At 52.3% G+C, this 19,518-nt stretch overlaps 7 protein-coding genes across 7 annotated transcripts; 2 read left to right on the top strand and 5 right to left on the bottom strand.

The window, feature by feature from the left end:
- Window positions 1-268: 268 nt before the first annotated feature.
- On the bottom strand, window positions 269-876 carry BROUX77_003592 (uncharacterized protein; the record flags this gene model as incomplete). The annotated part of the gene is made up of 4 exons (XM_073748260.1): window positions 269-407; window positions 563-605; window positions 721-796; window positions 871-876. The coding sequence occupies 4 exons, from the start codon at window positions 874-876 to the stop codon at window positions 269-271; spliced, it is 264 nt and encodes an 87-aa protein (XP_073606017.1).
- A 2,510-nt stretch (window positions 877-3,386) lies between these two features.
- On the top strand, window positions 3,387-5,607 carry BROUX77_003591 (uncharacterized protein; the record flags this gene model as incomplete). The annotated part of the gene is made up of 7 exons (XM_073748259.1): window positions 3,387-3,425; window positions 3,631-3,785; window positions 3,839-3,982; window positions 4,047-4,121; window positions 4,239-4,600; window positions 4,722-4,778; window positions 4,856-5,607. 7 exons carry the CDS (start codon window positions 3,387-3,389, stop codon window positions 5,605-5,607), a joined length of 1,584 nt encoding a protein of 527 aa, XP_073606016.1.
- Window positions 5,608-5,823: 216 nt separating this feature from the next.
- On the bottom strand, window positions 5,824-8,528 carry BROUX77_003590 (uncharacterized protein; the record flags this gene model as incomplete). Its single annotated transcript, XM_073748258.1, has 5 exons — window positions 5,824-6,647; window positions 6,703-7,626; window positions 7,686-7,742; window positions 7,799-8,385; window positions 8,476-8,528. 5 exons carry the CDS (start codon window positions 8,526-8,528, stop codon window positions 5,824-5,826), a joined length of 2,445 nt encoding a protein of 814 aa, XP_073606015.1.
- A 706-nt stretch (window positions 8,529-9,234) lies between these two features.
- BROUX77_003589 (uncharacterized protein) lies at window positions 9,235-10,757 on the bottom strand (the record flags this gene model as incomplete). The annotated part of the gene is made up of 3 exons (XM_073748257.1): window positions 9,235-9,575; window positions 9,651-10,431; window positions 10,491-10,757. 3 exons carry the CDS (start codon window positions 10,755-10,757, stop codon window positions 9,235-9,237), a joined length of 1,389 nt encoding a protein of 462 aa, XP_073606014.1.
- Window positions 10,758-12,164: 1,407 nt separating this feature from the next.
- BROUX77_003588 (uncharacterized protein) lies at window positions 12,165-12,920 on the top strand (the record flags this gene model as incomplete). The annotated part of the gene is made up of 1 exon (XM_073748256.1): window positions 12,165-12,920. One exon carries the CDS (start codon window positions 12,165-12,167, stop codon window positions 12,918-12,920), a length of 756 nt encoding a protein of 251 aa, XP_073606013.1.
- A 605-nt stretch (window positions 12,921-13,525) lies between these two features.
- BROUX77_003587 (uncharacterized protein) lies at window positions 13,526-14,410 on the bottom strand (the record flags this gene model as incomplete). Its single annotated transcript, XM_073748254.1, has 1 exon — window positions 13,526-14,410. The coding sequence occupies one exon, from the start codon at window positions 14,408-14,410 to the stop codon at window positions 13,526-13,528; it is 885 nt and encodes a 294-aa protein (XP_073606012.1).
- Window positions 14,411-16,770: 2,360 nt separating this feature from the next.
- On the bottom strand, window positions 16,771-16,983 carry BROUX77_003586 (uncharacterized protein; the record flags this gene model as incomplete). Its single annotated transcript, XM_073748253.1, has 1 exon — window positions 16,771-16,983. One exon carries the CDS (start codon window positions 16,981-16,983, stop codon window positions 16,771-16,773), a length of 213 nt encoding a protein of 70 aa, XP_073606011.1.
- Between the last annotated feature and the right edge of the window lie 2,535 nt (window positions 16,984-19,518).

The following is a 19,518-nucleotide window of genomic DNA, read 5'->3' as shown; positions in this document are numbered from 1 at the left end:
GAAAGAGCAGCGTCGACGGAATCATAAACATGAAGGAGGCTCATAGCAAAGCGTGAGAACAAAAACAAGATGCCCAAAATAACGAAAAAAGAAAAAAAGGGAATCAGAGGGTAAAGCAGGATTGGTGTGGTATCAAGACTAGACCTGTAGGTAGCGCATGAGTCGCCTAGAAGCTAGAACCAGTGAAGTCGAGGAGTAGGCCGGCACTGCCTGGCCTGACACGGCTCGATCTGAACCGCTCTGTTATCGACCAGCGCCAGCATTCGACTCACCGGCGCCGCTCAAACCAGCCGCTCGCACCGGCAATGGCGACCGACTGGTCCATGACCCACTCGCCAACACCCAGGTAGCGGTCAACCCACCCGTTGAGGTCCTTGTTTTCGCCCGAGATCTTGTCAGTCCGGAAGCTATTTGGCAAGGAATATTAGTACGGCGACTTGGATAAAAGATCCCGAGGGATCGTTCTCCGTCACTTGGAGCTGTCTGGGGCGTGTTGAGGCGAACGGCAGCGTAGCATGAGAGACGGAGCACGAGGCTGGGGAAGTGCGGAGTGGGAACTCACGTCAAGCCGGTAGAGCGGCGCATGCCGGCCAGGACGGCAGAAACTGCAGGGCGGTTGGTTAACGAAAAGTTCACATGCACGCGCCAAGAAGCCCTTCACGTGACAAGAATTGTGTTGGCGCAAAGTCAGGCGATGAGGGGAAAAGAAAAGGGACATACTCATGACAGCGTCAAAGGCATAGTGGGTGAGTTTTCCGAGCTTAGACCACAAGCCCAACGTCAGTAAATCGAGGAGCTAGCAAGAGTTGCTTAGAACCGAAGCCCTGAACTATCCAACGGACAAAGCAAGCGGCGGAATCAGAGACATACCACCATGATGACGGCTTTCAGGCGGGAGGGGCGGTGTAGGAGGGGATCGGGGAAGTCGAGGGCCGGTGATGGTAATATGCAGACAGGAAAAATCGGCGCAAAACTGGGCCAGTTCAGACACAATAAGCAAGGCTGTTGGAAGCAGAGCAGTGCAGACAACGGGTTGGTTTGCTGCAAGTGGCGTTGACACTCGGCCACCATCGAGACCCGTTCAACGGTCTGAAGTCTGGGGCACCATTTTCGCATGGACCCACATAAAGGTGGAGATGTTGCATCGGTGGCTAAGTGACAACTAGTCTTGACTAAATACCCGGATAAAACACCCCAAAATTGCACTGCTTGCACTTTAGCAGTTTGAAGACTGCACTTCAGCAGTACCCCCTCGCGGAACGCTGAGTCCGGCCAGAACCGCTTCCCGTCGGGCCCGGAGACTGCGGAATAGAGCTTATGCGCCGAACAAAGACCAGCAGAAAATAAGAATAGACTACAGACTAGAGACACAGGATGCTGCGCTGAGTGGGGAGTGTATGGCCGAGGGAAAATGTGCCCTGTCATCTGCTATGGGCACAACTGGCGGCGAGGACAACAGAGAGGATTGGGGTACAGAGATGCAGCAGTGCTAGAGACATTTTAAAGCGCCACACGCAGTGCGATGCGTCTTTATTGTCTTTAATGGCGCGCTGTGGTGGTGGCACATGCATATGTATTAATGTTTCAAGGTGGTGACGGCTCGTCAATTGAGGACTTTATTGGCTTTTCTTTTTCTTTTCCTCTTCGAACGGGCAGGTGAAGGCGCAGTCCGATGGGGCTACAACTGCCTTTTTTGTGGTTCCAAAGACAGGGCTCTCGGACCCCTGCGCCCCACTTTTGCTTTTCCCTCCTGCCTGTCGTTTGTCAACGTGCAGTTATGGTTGTCCCCTGTTCCTTGCCTCCTGCCTCTTTTCTGTTTGTTTCCTGTTCGTAATTTTTAGAAATGGCAAGTGCTGATATGTCTGGAAAAGTAATTGTCCTGCTTCGAGTCTGGGTATATACGTCATGGGCCGGTGGTACCATGATATCAGCGTGGTTGTTTTCAATATCAAGATGGAATCGGCTGACGGTCGCGATTCAAGGCATTGTTTATATGTCTGGTATATGTCTGTGTAAGCCAGCCACAGAGGCCCTGTCAACGTACCCCAAAGGCATCTCCATTCGGACCGGGCCAGTGAACGGACTTCAGGGATGGGCAAAAATAACGTGAGGAGAGCGCTATGGGGTGACAAAATCGACGCAATGTGAGGCGAGGACGTTTTAGAAGACGTCACATAATCATGGCCAATGAAGCCAAGCCGGCGATCCAATCAGGCCCCTCAAGCCGAGGGGCTCGTCAGCATGCGGCTAGGTTATTAGCTTGCTAGCGGGACTGATAAGAATATCTATCTGGAGATAGGTGTGTGTAGGTGGGGCCAAAACTCGGTGGTGATGGATGAAGAGCCTCAACAATGCACCATTCCACCCGCAAGGGCCAACCCCGAATTTTGTCGTGGCCTCAGGAAGCGGGGCGATGTGAGCTTGGCGGACATGAGGGCCGACGGGCGGAAGCTAGTACTAGATACATAGATTATAGGCATATAAGTGTACATATGTACAAGTATACTTGTGTACAGGGTACTAACTATCTGTCTTCTGGGGGCTCTGTTCATGAAACAGAGAGGTTTGCAGTTGCCGCTTTGTGAGGCGGCTGTCGCTTGCTTGGCTAGTATGCTTGCTGTTGCAGCTTCCCGTTCTGAAGGCTCTGAAGCAGGCAATTGCGTCTCCTGTCCGGGAAAGCGTAGGAACCTTTAACCTGATAGGTCCCCTTTGAGCTTCACGTTAGCCCATAGTTATAGTTAGTTGACGACTCGGCCATATATCCACACAATTTACATCTGCGCTGCGCCAATTTTGCTCTTATTCGACTCTGGCACTACATAAGCGAAGCCGCTCTTTTTTCCCCTGCTGCTTCCTCCTGTCTCATGTTTCTCTGGCCATGTCGTTCTTTTCTGGAAGCACTTCGGCCGTTATTCGCTCAGATCAGTCTATGTGCCGCCCGAAAAGCGGGGCCTTACTAGGATCAGGTGTAAAAGAAGGGCCTCTGTGGTGAAAATACCCCGCCGTACAAGAGAGACGCAAAATGGATGCAGTAATGAAGTTGTGTGTGGTCTGCAAGTGCAGCGCTGCTCTTCGCTGCCAAGCACTGAAGCCACAGCGCAAATGCCGGCAAACCTCTGCAAACCCAGCAGCTTGCCCGCGTAGCAAAGACGCATGGCGCTGTAGCAGTCCCAAAGTACCTGGGTACAAGTCTGGTACAAGCCGGGTACAAGTACCAGTACATAATCCGCTCCTTCTTGCTGGCCGCCCGCCTCGCCTTCTTCGTTCCCGCATATTTTTTCTTCCTCGCTTCGTCTTTCTCCTTCTTCTTCTTCTTGTTTTCTTTCCCTTCGACAAACCGAATTCCCCTCCTCTCCACCACAACCTCCATCGCCGATCTCTTCACAATGGCTTCTATTCAGCAGCACCTTGATGCCCGGGGCAAGGTAGGCAAATCTTCTGTTGTTCTCCCCGCTGCCCGCTCCCTACGAGTCTTGGCCGTGCCGCCAAACTCCGGTGGGCTCCTAGTGTATCTAGCCGGTATTTGGGGTCCTCGGGGGCTCTTGGGAGCCTTGACTGTCTCTCAACAGCTTGACCATGTGCCGCTGTCCCTCCGATCCCGCCTGCTAACATGTCCGCTTGTCTCCGCAGATTGCCTGGTTGGCCGGCCTCGACACCGCCTACGCCCCCGAGCGCAACTACCGCCGCTCGTCCATCATCTGCACTATTGGCCCCAAGACCAACTCGGTTGAGGCTATCAACAACCTCCGCAAGTCCGGTCTCAATGTTGTCCGCATGAACTTCTCGTTAGTGCTCCTCGGCCTGCTCTCCGAATTGCCCCCGCTAACAATCCACACAGCCACGGCTCGTACGAGTACCACCAGTCCGTCATTGACAACACCCGCGCTGCCGAGAAGGCTTACGCCGGCCGCCAGGTTGCCATTGCCCTGGACACCAAGGGTCCCGAGATCCGCACCGGTAACACCGCCGGCGATGCCGACATGTACGTACTTGAGAAACCAGCCTTTGGCACCGAATCCTCGAACCGCCTGCTAACCCGGCTGTAGTCCTATTTCTGGCGGCACCATCATGAACATCACCACCGATGAGCAGTATGCCACTTCCTGCGACGCCTCCAACATGTAAGTAGCCGCCTATTTCTCTCTCTTGGTGCTCTGGATCTGCTGTACGCACATATTGCGTCACCATGTTCCACGGCCACAAACACCATATCCTAATCAATTTGTGCGTCTTGACAGGTACGTCGACTACAAGAACATCACCAAGGTCATCCAGCCCGGCCGTGTCATCTACGTTGACGACGGTGTCCTGGCCTTTGAGGTTCTCGAGATTGTCGACGACAAGACCGTCAAGGTCAAGGCCCGCAACAACGGTTTCATCTCCTCCAAGAAGGGTGTCAACCTGCCCAACACCGATGTTGATCTGCCTGCTCTGTCCGAGAAGGACAAGGCTGATCTGCGTTTTGGTGTCAAGAACAACGTCGACATGGTCTTTGCCTCTTTCATCCGCCGTGCTCAGGACGTCAAGGACATCCGCGCCGTTCTGGGCGAGGATGGCAAGCACATTCAGATTGTCTCCAAGATTGAGAACCGCCAGGGTCGTAAGTGCAGAACGCCCAAAACCAATCCCTGCCCTGCCTTGTCTTTGTTCTATTCTTCTCCCTTGTCGTCACCCTGGCCCTGATCCCAGTCAATGACCCGCGCTAACACCTGCCTATCTAGTCAACAACTTCGCCGAGATTCTCGAGGAGACCGACGCCGTCATGGTTGCCCGTGGTGGTAAGTTTTATGTTATTTCTTCCCTTGTCCTACTCGGGCATTTCAATATCCCTGTTTCTAACACCGCCCGCCGATAGACCTCGGTATCGAGATTCCCGCCGCTGAGGTGTTCGCTGCCCAGAAGAAGCTGATTGCCATGTGCAACATTGCCGGCAAGCCCGTTATCTGTGCCACCCAGATGCTGGAGTCCATGATCAAGAACCCCCGCCCCACCCGTGCTGAGATCAGCGATGTTGGTAACGCTATCGCCGACGGCGCCGACTGTGTCATGCTGTCGGGTGAGACTGCCAAGGGTGTCTACCCCAACGAGGCTGTCAGCGAGATGTCCCAGGCCTGCCTGATGTCCGAGAACTCTATTCCCTACGTTGCCCACTTCGAGGAGCTGGCCAGCCTGATCCAGCGCCCCATCTCCGTCACCGAGTCTTGCGCCATGGCTGCCGTCCGCGCTTCCCTAGACCTGGGTGCCGGTGGTATCATTGTCCTGTCCACCTCGGGTGACTCTGCCCGCATGCTGTCTAAGTACCGCCCCGTGTGCCCCATCTTCATGGTCACCCGCAACGCCTCTGCCTCACGCTACAGCCACCTGTACCGTGGCGTCTACCCCTTCCTGTTCCCCGAGGCCAAGCCTGACTTCTCCAAGGTCAACTGGCAGGAGGATGTCGACCGCCGTATCAAGTGGGCTGTCCAGGAGGCTCTTGCCCTCAAGGTCCTCAAGAACGGTGACCGCGTCGTTGTCGTCCAGGGCTGGAAGGGCGGCATGGGTAACACCAACACCCTGCGCATCGTCACTGCCGACCCCGAGAACCTGGGCATTGGCCAGCTGGCTTAAATGTTGGGTAAGAACACAGGTGGTTCTTTTTTCTTGACAAGAGTCGCGGCATGTTGTTTTTTTGGAAAAGAAGCTTGAAATGGTCAAAACCTGGACATATTTTTAGTATATTGCGTTAATGAATGAATAAAAAAACTCGGAAACATTTTTTGTATTCTACACAACTACTGCAGAAACAACTAACTACATGGCTATGTTTCTCTTGTGTTGCGTGAACTACACTTCATGTCTCTCGAACCTAGCCGAGGGCAACACGCAGAGGGTGCCCGTTTTCATCACCCACCACAAAACCACCACGTGCATAAGGCCCAACAGCACCGCACTGCTAAAGGTCCAAACAAACAGAGGTCCGTAGCTATGATGGGCATGGCCATGGCGTAAAACTATGCCTCGCCCCGCGCCATGCCGATCCAGTGACAGCGGTAGCGGCAATGGCAAGAGGAGATCCAGCGCCGCCAGTCCGACAAGCGGCAGCGCCGCGCTGGTGCGCGGGACATACGGCGCGCACGGTTGCATTATCGACGCAGTCTTGGCGAGAAACAAGGCGCAGCGCAGCGTGACCAGCAGCGGGGCGCTAAGCTGGTCGACAAAGGCGTCGAGCACGAGCGTCGCGAGACGCAGGCGCGCGGCAAGCGCGGTCAGCGGGTTGTGCCGCGTGGGCGGTGGCATGAGGAGGGGCATGGCGTGGGCGCGGGTGTCGGTGGGTGCGGGCGCGGAGATGGGGATGCCGCTGTGCGTGGAGGAGCGCTGGAGAGCGGTGCTGGTGGCGGTGGCGGTGCTGGTGGTAGGGGCGGTAGAGGCGGAGGGCGAGGTGTCGGGGCGGTTGGGCATCTCGTGGACGCTGTGGCGGTGGTGGGTGGTGTCTTGGTTGCGCGAGAGGGCGGTCATTTGGGGGCGGAGGCGCGGGCTGTTGAGTTCTCTGTGGTCTCGGCCGGAAGCGCGGGCGGGTGAGAGTGAGGACCGGTGTGAGCTGTCGGCAAAGGGGTTCGGGCCAGTGGCTGGAAGTGTGCTGTTGCCAAGAGGCGTGGGGGAGGCTGCCTCTATGCATGTGGTTAGCCCTACAACTTTGATATTATATTCTACCTAGAAACATACCCGGCGTCGGAGTCACGGAAGGTGAAGGAGTGTCAACAGCCTGTACCCGCCTAAGACCAAGTGGAGGGACAACACCAACTCCCCTCATACCAGGTTCAAGCGGCGACTCGTTACGGATCGCAGCGAAAACCTCGGCGGCGCTCGGCCGATTTGCCGGGTCTAAGGCTAGTAGAGTCTTGATCAACTGGTATAGCTTGGGCGGAAGGTCCGATCTCTCGCGCCGCTCTTCATGGAAGCCTTCCCAGGCGAGAATCTCCTCGCGCAGCAAGTCAATGTCTTCATGCTCCTCCTCGATGGCGTTTGAGTTGCGGTATGGAAGACGGCCAAAGCACATGAAGTATAAAATCATTCCAAGGGAAAATATATCAGACTTGGTGGTGAAGTTGCCGTAGCGGCCCGTGTGGTCTTTACGCAGGACTTCGGGAGCACAGTATGAGATAGTCCCTGTTGAGCCGGTAGACTTTCGTGTAGCGTTTTCGACTTGGACTTCGCCAAAGTCGCTGATAAGACACGTAGTCGGCACACTGCTGTTTCCATCATGATGTAAAAGACAGTTACTCGGCTTCAAATCGCGGTGGATATAGCTGTTGGCATGTAGATAGACCAGACCCGAGGTGACGTCTCTAAACAGCGAGTAGATTTCCTCCAGCGGAAGCCGGCGCCTTGTGACACGGGGCGGTTCCTGCTGGCCCTGAGACCGCCGGCGGCGCATCTGAGCCTTGAGGTCTTCTTTCGTAGTGGCTTTCGGGGCTGAGCCCACAACGTAGTTGAGCAAATCACCGCCGTTGCAGTACTGCTGCAGAATAAAGGCACAGGCCACGCTAGGGCCAAACATGGTGAGCTGTACATCTTCAAGCCACACATGACGGTACGAGACAAGATTCGGATGAGAAAGCTTGGCCAGTAGCTCAACCTCAACGAGTACTAAGTAACGGGGGTTTAGCGAGTAGTTTTATCAGTAACTTCGACGTGTAGAAGCCTACCTTTTTCCAGCCATGCGTGGTCATCGCCAACAGGCACTCGTTTACATGCAAAGTGTCCTAGTCCTCTATGTTAGCGCACCGATTGTCTTCATCGAAGAAGGAGGCCAACTGACCCAATTTACACCCGTCAATCTGATGCCGTACTAGCAGCACCACGCCCTTGCCGCCTTTTCCAAGGACTTTCTCTTCGACGAAAAAGGTTCTGAAATAATTAGGGCTAAAGGCTTCTCGTTTGATCCCACTTCCCGGAGACTGCCGCTGGTGGTGTTGATGACCTCCCATCGACGACAACCGCTGAGGCTCAAACTCTTCGTCTTCGGGGTCCTCCACCATGACGCTCGAAGAAACAGAGACGGATCTTGGCAGGGTCGGCTGGACATACCGCCTCAACGGACTGCTTCCCGCCACTGCAGCGGCCGCAGCAGTCTCTATGCCCGCTCCGCCTCCCCCCGCCGTCGCTGTTCCCACATCTGCATCCATGACCCGGTCATTATACGTCGCAGAGCGCAACATGCGGAAGTAGTCTGGATTCACGTAGGACTCATGGCGGCCCCCGGTCTGAGAGGTCTCAAAGCCATTGCGCTCAGTCTGCGGGCCCTGTGGTTGCAGTGGCTGGTGGCATGTGGGACACTCTGTCAAAAGGCGAATTTCCAGTTGTTGCGACGTGGGATCACGGACTACGATGGCGTTGCGATGGCGTCTGGAGAACGTGAAGGCGGTGAGTAGGTGAGTGGCTGACTCAGATCAAGAGCAGGGGAAGAAACCGGTAGACCAGATAAGATAAACTCACAGCACAATTTCGCGGCCCTCGACCGAAGAATAGGGAATTAGAGACAAGGACATTGCGATTGCAGCCCAAGTCCACCGTCTTTTGATCAACTGTTTTCGTGGATGTGGACGTGGTCAGGATGGCGTTCTATCACGGCAAAAGCAAACAACTATTGTAAGATTGAAGAGTTCTATGAAAATTCCTCTGTTCAAACGTAGAAGGCAAGAGCAGAAGAAGAGGACACCGTTGAGATCATCTGACAGCAAAATTTATCTTTTGAAGTTTCCTTGTCTTGATCATCTCGCCTGTCTTTGCTGGCCAGCACTGAAGCTGTGGCGGTAAGAGCGATCATGGGATTTTATTCACACTGTGCCTACCATAGTTTTACCACACTTTTACAGTGTCAATTTCTCGTCAGGAAAACTGTGCGACTGAGTACTTTAACCCAAACCCTAGTTCCGGCGTGGCGCGTTCTCACGTTGCACACGAACAATTGTAAGCCCATCATCTGGTGATGCAAAAATTACAAGATAAGTATTAGAGAGTCAACTGACCATACAGGGTAACAATACTAGACAGGGGCAAAAGAATGTCGGGACAAAGAAGTATAAACAACGGGGCAGCAAAGAGGTAAAACGGCAATATCAACATAAGAAACTCTCCATGTAAGTCAATGAAGTGACCCTACAGTATTGCATGGTCCTTAACACAGAAAAGGCGAGAAACGGGGACTAGGAAGAAACATAGGAAATTAAGCCAAAAGAAAGACGAACCACTCTTCTACCGGGGCATGGCAGGATGACCCATGGCCGGCCCCACATCCGCCATTCTTCGCCGCATCAAGTTGCCTGTTTGGCCAGCAGCCTTGACCGGGTAGCCGCCGGTAATACTGCCCGGCCCAAAATCTGGCCTACCGCCAAGCGAGCCCCATATGTCGCCAATGTAGTTGGTTGACTGAAGGCCCTTCTTGTACGTACAGTCCCATTTCTCGACAATACCCTGAACAATCTTGATACCGGCGTTGTAAAGATTGCTGATTGCGATAGAGAAGCCGTTTTGATCAAGAACCAGAAGATGTTCGTAGGCCGTAACTCCCTCTGGAGGACGGTCAAAGTTAGAACCTACCATAGGCATGTTGCCGCAGATTAGCATCAGGGGACCCAAGGCACATCATCTTTGAGAATGTTTCAACTCACCTGAACGCATCACCATGACGCGTCCAAAGTCCATCAGTCCTTCGATTGCCAGCCTAATCAGCACCTCCAAGATTGCACTGTCTTCTGAGGCTGTCATGCAGTACTGCGCGCTCCCATTAGTCCATACTTCGCTAACTCGTTCGAAGCCCTGACTCAGCAGTTTTCCGCTGTAATACACGTCGCTAGTTGCTGTGTCGCATTTGACTACCGCTGGAGGCTTTGTTGCCGCTGATGCCATGTCACCCATGGTACTATATTTGGCGCGGTACAAACCTGCGGCTTCCGAATCGACCAATGTAGCGTTGGAGGCCATAGTGAACGCTGCATCACGAAGGGCTTCGTTGAGTTCAAATACCTCGGTACCGTACAGAATACTGGGATACTGTAATGGCTTCTTTGTGCCGTAAGCTATGTATCCCATAGCCCAGTCGGTTGGTATTTCGCGACTGTCCAACTCGTACTGCAAGGCCACTTGCACTGCGTACTTGGCAAGGCCCACACTACCAAGTGTGCCTCGTTTGGGGTTAACGCCAGCAATTCCGCTAACTAGAATGTACGTTGACTTCAAGTCGAATTTTTGTGACAGTCCCAAGGCCATGGCTGTGGCAGCCGCATTGATCTCGCCCATACCCGTCGTTACTTGACACACCGAGTGGTCAACAGTGCAGTGTACATTCGGATACAGCATGCAAAGACCCGGAGCTGAGACTTGTACGGCTTCAAGACTACCAAAGCCGGAACTGTTCCAACACTGATACCAAATATCCGCCTCAGAGGGAAACTGTTGTAGAATAAGGAGTTAGCGGAAGACAGGCATATGTATACTAACAGGAAACTCACCAAGCTGAATATCAGCACTTTGGGGGCTATCTTTGGCGACGCAAGACCACCTTCACTGGTTACATTACTGCAACTATCTGTCGGCTGGGATATGGGAACACGAGCACCAGAAGCAGCATCCGACGTTTCCCTTGAACTCCCATTCGAATTGCTATCGGGACTAGCTTTTGTTGTCTGGTTGCGGACAACAGTTCTACTGCTAGCAGGCACCCACAGAAAGGCAGCACTAGTCAGTAGCAGAGCGTGCACCATAGATCCCAGGAGCATCTTGGCCGTGCTTGCTTGAAACAAGACAAAAAGAATGAGATGGTGTGGCCTGGTGAAAGTAAGCAAACAAGAAGGGCCCGAGAAATCGTTCAGCAGCCGAGGGTCGACTTCATATGGTAGCCAGAAGAAAAGTGGTCAGGAAAGCCGCACTAAAGGATGAGCAGCAGATAAACAGTTTTCCCGTTCCGAAATGAGTGACTCAGATTAAGATATCTCGATTCCAAGCAGGGCGGTGACAAGACCGAGAAAGCAGGGGAGATGGGGAAGAAAACAGTTTGATATTACCCTGGAATTTTGTGTGATGAGGTCCAACATTAGCTCAAGTCCGCGGGTAGATCTCCAGATACTTTGTGGTAGTTTTTCTCTTGGTCTGGCGCAAACTTGCCTCTCCAGACTTCTTTTTCTCCCGTCGGCTCTCTAGTCTTGATTGCTGCTACACAAACTTGCAATGATCTAGCACGCTAGTACGTGAGACAGGTCAATATGTCTTTGTCTGTATCTTTGTAAATCGAGGGCCATATAAGACTTGAAAGCGAGAGTCAAAATGACAAGCGTAGGGGGCTCGATTAGGATGGAAGAAGAGGCGGTTCGACTTAGGAGAGGTGATGAGAGTGGGAGAGTTTTCGATCTGATGTGGCAGATACAACAATGAACTTCAATACTGGACATGAGTATACCGAGGTATATTCTTTAAAACGAAATAGACAGGCCAAAATAGCTCGATCGGGAAACATCGACCAAAGTAAACAAACAGAGCAACCGGTTTGTGAGTACAAAGGCAACTTCCGGACTGAGTCTAATGCACATACAGCCAGATAGGGTTGTTACAGAGCTATTGACGCGGTTCTTGCTCTTTCTGGCACTACGACTCGAGCAAAAACAATCGGCTAAGTGCATACATGTGGTCTCTTTCTTGTATCTCCTAGTTCACCTTCTGCCAGACCCGTTACACAGCACAAGGGCAAGGAAGATCGGGACGAAATGAGAGGTCTAGCATATAGGCGAGCCGGGTAGATGAATGCCGACGGATGGGAGACACTGACCCTTGAGGCGGAACGCTCCAAGAAGGATGGGAGGTAGCAGTATGTTTCTACGGAATATTGTACCTGGTCTCTGTAATATTTGACTTTTGATGCTCCCCAATGTCTCCTCATTTCCTGTACTTGCTCTTGTTGTGTAACAAAGCATCATGTTGGGCCCATTTATCCTGTTGTTTTCTGCCATCACGTGATGTCCTAAAGTCGATTCGATTGAGATTCTGCCTCAGGACTTCTCAATGAAGATCTACATGCACAGCTCATTTTTGAAGCTGTCTCAAAACAGCTTCACAATCTTGTGCGATTGTCGTTATTTTCTCTGTCATACCCCACTTGATCCCTTCTTTACTGGCAGATAAACCTCCCTGCCATGGAACCTGTAAACATAGAGCCCGAGGGTATCCTCATGCAAGCCGATTTCATTACTCCAGCTCATGAAGCTACTCTGATTGATATTTTCAGCAACGAACTCTCATGGCCAGAGAGAAAAGGCCGGATCTCCTTGCACTATGGCTACACTTTTAGCTATCAGACCTTTGGCATCGACCCGCACATCCCCTTCATCCCCTTCCCCGAATGGCTACTCCCCATATTGCCCACAACCGAAGGTCGCCCGCCAGACCAAGTCTGTCTCCAGCACTATGCACCCGGCACGGGCATCCCGCCACATGTCGACACGCACAGCGCCTTTGATCAGCTGTACGCGCTGTCTCTGGGCGCACCTATCACCATGCAATTCAAGGATAGCGCGACCGACACGGTAGTTGACGTCGACTTGCCGGCACGCAGTTTGATGCAGATGAGCGGGGACTCTCGACTTCACTGGACCCACGGCATTAGGTCTCGCAAAACTGATGTATTATCAGATGGCACGGTGCGAAGACGCAAGGATCGCTGGAGCTTGACATATCGCTGGCTACGGCCTGGTGCTGTATGTGAATGTGGGAACATTAAGCTATGCGATACAGCACAGAGGACAGCTGGCATTGAAAAGGAATATCGGTGGAAGGCCGCGACAACATCATATCCTACAAGCAACGAGGACAGCGGTAGAAATATTTCACCATCAGCACCAGATGATGACAAAGGTTTGCAAGAGCAAGAAGGTCACAAACCCAGTGTATGAACTTTATAGATCCAAGTGTAGTGAATGAGAAGATGTACGCTTTGTGATGTCATATTGTCACAGTCTGTCGGGGTTTCCGCAGCCACAAGCTGATATCCTAATCATTTAACTTGACTAACTATATTTAACGTCAACACAGCATGTATCCTAATGATTTAACAGAGCTAAAGGAAATAATATACTATATTCAACATTGACACGCATCCAATTGCTCTTGGTATAGAATGAAAAAAAAAAAAAAAAAAAAAAGAAAAAAAACTGCAAATTTTTGGATTCATAGATTTTGATACTGACACTCATCATCAACGAATAAGCTCGGCTTAATAGTCTAGTTGGTTAGGACGTCGGATTCTGATTCCGTAAGCCCAGGTTCGAATCCTGGTTAGGCCTTGTATCTCGAATCTCAATCATCAGATTGAGCTTTACTTTTTCTTCATTTTGAAGTATTTTCTTTTTTTTTTTGATAGAGGGGATCTGGGACATCGCCGGTCACGATGAGGCAAATCTTTTATCATTTTTCCGCCTAAATATGCTGCGGTGCATGCATGTCACCGCTTCAAACAGCCAAAAGCTACTAACTGCATCCCCCCATGTCTCACCCACCCTTACAGGTCCACCCCTGAAGCAACCATCCACTCGCTCCAGCCCGGCTTTTCGCCCGGCAGCGTGATGGTCTCCCACTCGGCCCGCGTGACCTTGTTCCAATCCTCGACGGGAATCCAGCCAATGTAGGCGCGGTCGCCGAAGCCACCGACCCAATACACATGCGTAACAACGAGGCGGGCCCAGCTAGAGCGGTGTATAGGGTTTCCCGGCAGCCAGTACTTGGCATCTGCATGCTTTTCAACGAAGCACTGGGCCAGCTGCGCGGGGCCCGTCTCGTCAGGCTCGATAGGCTGGATGTAACCCATCAGCGAGACGCGCGGCAGGTTGGCGGCCGAGTAGGGCACGGTGTCTGGAACTGCTCGAGCAGCCGCCTCAGTCTCAGCCTCGGCAGCAGCCTTCTTGGATGCGCCGAAGCCAATCCACGACATCAGGCTGGTCGCCAGCGAGAGGCGCTTGGCGGGCGGGTATGGCGGGACCCAGCGCAGCGAAAGGGTGACGTTGGAGCCGTGAGCGGCGTTGCGAAAGGTGGTTGCGATGGCGATGGCGAGCAGCGTGGGGTTTCCGCTGTCTTCGCAGTCGGCCAGGTAGTCCATCATGGTGATGGGAAGGCCGGCAACGTCTGCGGGCGCTGCAGCGGTGGCGGGATCAGTGCCGGCGTCGGTCCCGATGTCAAGAATATTTGCACCGTGGTCCGTGTTGATGGGTGCAGGGAAGACAGTGGCGAGGTCGCCCAGCTTGGCGAGGCCGAGCATGCGCCGGCCCATGACGGCGGACTCATAGACGGTGGGGATGCGGTGGGGCCAGATCTGGGGGGCCATGGGATCTTGGACTATAGCAGCGGATGCAGCGCCAGCCACGAGGAGGTAGGCGAGAGTGGGTTTCATGATGGGCAGTTGGATAGCTATAACTGTAGGTATGATAGCTATCAATATCAATAAACTGCGCAAAGTGTTGGAGAAAGACTGGCAGGTTAACCTTTTAACCAGATAGTCTCAAGGTTGGGGACGAATAAAAACACAGTTATGATAGCTCTGATATAAACCCTGAAATAAAGACCAAGATATGTTTTTGTTGTAGAGAATACCTCAACTGTGCCGTCCGGAAAGAGCAACAAAGGAAGCCGTTGATGTCCATGATGCCCGAGGTTCAAGATCTCCAAATAAGGCAGATATGCTGATTAGATAAGATAAGTGGGGAAAATAAAAATGGACCCCACTCACATGTCAAACTTGCCACCAAAAATGCGGTCGACAAGAGAATGACTTCGACCTTTGTGGTACGATGGGTTTGGTGTGTATGGCTGAATTATACTGAGCGCTTGGAGTGCATAGAGAGGAGGGGAAGGGTGGCTTAGAAATGGAGAGTTGAAGAGTAACATATGAATGCTGTGTGTGGTGAAAAAAAAATATTTAAAAAAGAATTTAAAAAAAGTCACTCCACCCGCCGCCACTGATGCTGGAATTACCTGTGTAGATTGATAAGATAAGATGGAGGATTCGACAACGATTCATTGTGGCTCACTAAAAGAACGAACAAGCTTGGACTCCACAAATAGGAACACTTACACAGCAAAAACATGCTCTGAGATCTCTGATGCGCAAACATGTATGTTGTCAAGCGTTGAACAAAGCTTCAGTGGAGAGAAGGGGGTGTTCTCGTTCCCAGAGGACGACATGGAACACAGAGGTGTCTGGCTTCAGCTGCAGATTATGCTTTTGGTTGAATACGTGACTGTGTAGCTTTCCCCGTCAGCCTCTTCGTCGTTGCAGATATTCACACATCTTGACTGGGGAAAACATCGGATTTGTTTTATCTCATTCAGTAGCTAAACACCACCTGACATCAGCATGTTCCAAACGACCAAGCCACAGTTAAAGTCACATTCGATGTTGGCTCATGAGGATATCTGAGCACTGCCAAGACTGTGTGCAAAAAGTGTGTGGGAATCTCCGGAGTTACCAGCGCCGGCTCAGAAACACAAGCCAAATGCAAGGCATGCGGGAAAACAAAAGGTAGCTTATGCGGGTAGGTATTATTCTTTTTTCCCAAGTCTCCTCACTCCTCCACGGTCATCCGGACTTGGTGTCTGATCATTGAGAAAAGTGAGAGAAAATGAAAAAAAAAAATTTGAAAAAAGGTGGCTCATGGCCGGTGATCGGCGAGAAACAAAACCAAACCCCGAAAAGACGGAAACAAGAGCAGCAGAGATTTTCCAAAAAAAAAAAAAAAAAAAAACTAGCTACTTAGCGTCGATCGTGCCCAAGTTGTCCTTGGGGACCGTCGTACGAATGTACAAAACTCGAGATAAGCCAACGGACTCCGACGACGACGACGACGACGACGACGCCAAACAAGCCGCAGAAATGGGCGAGCTTACTCGGCAATTCCGCGGCTCTTCTAGTCAGGCCTCTAGAAACATGCCGGTTGCCTGGAGGAATTGTTAACTAGCTGTGTGTAATCAGTTGCTGGCAAGAATATAAGCACCCAAAAGAGCAAGGTCAAACTTGAGACCGAGACGAGACTCGTGCTTATCAGTCGTGCTGCGCTACGGCTCCTGATTGGCCGGTCCGCCGGTCGTAGTGAATGTAAGGAACAAAGGAGCACGCGTCGACTGAGACTACGACTGATGGATGGAGAAAAGGAGTAATCAGCGCATGGGGGAAATGATCAAGCTAGCAAGGGGTATGGCGTTTGGATCATGATGGCACCGTAGCGAGATTCAAGCTACAACACAAAGAAATATACAATATCAAAGAGAAAGCCAAGATTAAGCCAACACACTCAAGTTGGGTATTATTACAAAAACTCTATGTACGAGAAATGGCAAAACCCCAATCCAATCGCTACACACTATCTCAAAGAACCTTGGCTGGAACCCGACAGAACTCTCAAAAGACAAATACCTCCAACAACCCCCAGTGAATCCAGGATTCACCATATGCCGAGCTGTAACCCGAGACATGATGCACACCCCAGCCAGACGTTGCTGGGTGGAGAAATGCCGTGAGAAAGATGCGAGTCTCCTTCGGAGGGAGAAACAAACGTATGCTTCGGCTTGTCGAAAACCGATAGCGAAAGAAGAGGGCATCAGATCAGATCAAGACGCTTGGTGATTTCAAACTTGGACACACAAGAAACCTCAATCACACGCTACCGGCCAGTGCAACAGCTCGTCCGTACTGTGGACAGGAATTAAGAGCAGAAGACCGGCCGGCCGCTACCGCCCTGAGCAAATGCAAGGCATTTACAGGGCAAGGGCAGCAACCAGCAGACCAGCCAGGGGAGCGGCGATCTGGGCGGCACCGGCAGTGGGGACCGAGGTGGCGGTGACAGCGCCAGTGCCGGAGGCAGCACCAGTGCCGGTGGCGGCAGCAGTTGTGTTGGAGTGGGAGTGGCCGTCGTGGGCGGAAGCCACAGCGGCGAAGACGGTGAAGATGGCGGCAACGGAGAACTGCATTTTGAAGGTTTGGTGTGGTGAGGTGGATATTAAAGTGCGGAAATGGTGAAAAAGGTAAATAAGCAGAAAAGAAAGTAAGGCGAGTTTGAAGTTGGAACTTGAACGAGAGGCTGAGTGATGGTGGGATACAGAAAAGAGGGAAGAAGAAGCCCGAGGAGGGGGAGATGCGGTGCCTTTTTAAAGCTGGTTGGCAACGCGTTTGCGAGCCATGGCAACGACAGTGTCTGTAGTGCAGGAAGGAAGGAGGGACAAAGCAAAGCCTCAACCAGAAGGAGCAATTACCAAGTCGGTCAGTCACAAGTCCACAAGTCGCCAAGCCACCCACACCCACACCCACGCCCACACCCAAATCTATGCCCACACCTGCACCTATGTACAGGCTCTGTCAGTGACAGCCCACACAGCCCACAAGCCCATGGCCGACAGGGCCTACACGACGTTCTGGAGGATTCGCTGGGGGTGGATCTCGCCTGCGTGCGCGTTGACCTTGGTTCCAACAGTTCAAAGAGCGTGGACGAACAAGCTTCAGCAATGGCAACAGCAAACCCCAGTCAAAGCAGGTGCAGGTGCACCTGGGATTTCGCCAATGGTACCTACCACGCCTACACCCTTTTTCTTTTTGGCTGCACGCCCCACACCCCCTTTTTTCACCTTCCTTTTTTTCTCTCTCACTTCTCGATGTGCTGACGCCAACCCCACGCAACTGCCCCCCTAGCCGTCTTAGTCTTGTTCTTTCCCTGCCCTGCAAATCCAGACCGAGCCCCTAACCAAGAGCCACTTTTCCCATGCTGTCTAGCGGCTCCATGCAAGTATCCTCACTCGAGATAGCCCTAAATCTAAATGAGCGCCGCGATGGCGACAAGAAAGATGCACGCATGTCTGTGGGCGTCAAATTTGCTGGTGCGATGGCATGGCTTGGCATTGGTTTGCATATCGCTCTCTTACTTGCGCTCGCTTCTTCGTTTCTGGACTCTTGAATCGTACAGTGTCAGACCAGAAGCTGCCGTGGGTGACCTGGACGCGCATGCGGTGCGTAGAGTCTGATAGCACTAACTAGCACCAGTCATCCATCCCATCTGGTGATGTCCTCACCAGCATGAGCATTCGTGTGCAAGACAAGACCCATTCTGGCCTGCAAAGAATGCTGCCCGGCCGATAGCGCGCCACTCGTCTGACGCCCGGGGTGGCCGTAGACCTGCCCGGCCGGCCCTGTCTGTGGGAGCACCGGAAGACCACCACACGTACAAGCAAGTATCTAAGTATCTAGACGGCCAGGGTTATAATGGATAGTCCAAAGATCCCAAACACGCATTTTTGGCACAAAAGTACGCCACTCTGGCAACATTCGCCATGATAACCCTTAGACCGTTATAGACGCACTCCGCCAACCCACCAGGTTTGTTTGGGTCGTGTTTATTTTTTCTGGTGAGGCTGTGAATACTTCTTTGTTTGTCGCCAAATTGCTTGATTTCACATGCAGCTTGTCTAATTGGGGACGCTGGCATGCAGCACCCATATTTCCTTGGTTCTACACCATTTTCCCTGGACACAGCTCACAGCTTGCTGTATACAGAGTAATGCCCTCTCTCCCTGTCTGGGACTTGGCTCGGAGTTCGGGAGGTGTTTAATTTGATTTTCTATTTTGCGCCCTGCTTTTTCTTGTTTGTCCACTACAGTCAATTTGTTTGTGTGGATGCGTGTGAGTTCGTGTTTGTTAGGGTTACCGTGGATATCGCCTACCATGGCGGCTTGGGCTCTGCCAGGCTCAAGCTTGAGTCATCTGAAAGAGAAGCCCGCCAGACTCGAAAGCACTGACTTTGCTGGTCAGAGCCAGCCGGCATAAACGGCGCGGAGCCCATTGAACAGGGTCCTTGGACGAACATGTGCTGGTGCTGTCTCGTAGCTGAAATGCCTACATGTGCTCTGTTCTGTTGTGTTGCTGTCGTGTCCGGAATGCCTTGTGCGTGGCTCCCCCCTACTCAGACATGTTCTAGGCCAATAGGCCAATTTCTAGCGAACTTGACATGCCTGCTTGATGTCTCCCTTTGATCTGTCTTGTCTCTGGTCCCCTGGGCGGGGCAGCTAGTGCACTCCAGCAGAGAAATGGAAGATGGCAAGGCAAGGCGAGACACCAAGCAAATAACAGACGGATACAGGCACATACCACGGCTGCCACGAAGGCAAGACAGGAGAGGGGAAGGCAAGGTTAGGTCCATTGAACCAGGCTTGGGACGGCTCTCCGCACTCTCCTGCGGTCTGTCCGCTGGGCTGCTTGGCCTGGGCTGAATAGAACTGGCTGGTAGCGCAAGGGAGAATGTGATATGCAAAGTAGGGCTCTTTGCGCTGTTCCCCATAGAAGTACATAACTATATACACACACATGTTCCCTTGGTTACCGTACCATACAACACAATCAACGACGGAATGTCTAGCCAGACAGGCCTTTTGGCCTTGATCGCCGGGGGCCACTGAGCCTCATGGCTTGTCGACTCCGGTATTGAGAGCCTCCGTCAGCCGGAGATTGCCCTGGGTTAT

This window comes from Berkeleyomyces rouxiae, assembly GCF_048999995.1.
Source record: "Berkeleyomyces rouxiae strain 22BRR77 chromosome Unknown BrBRR77_ptg000003l, whole genome shotgun sequence".
NCBI lineage: Eukaryota > Fungi > Ascomycota > Sordariomycetes > Microascales > Ceratocystidaceae > Berkeleyomyces > Berkeleyomyces rouxiae.
The sequence above is the reverse complement of the archived record's forward strand: the minus strand, read 5'-3'. Positions and strand labels throughout refer to the sequence as shown.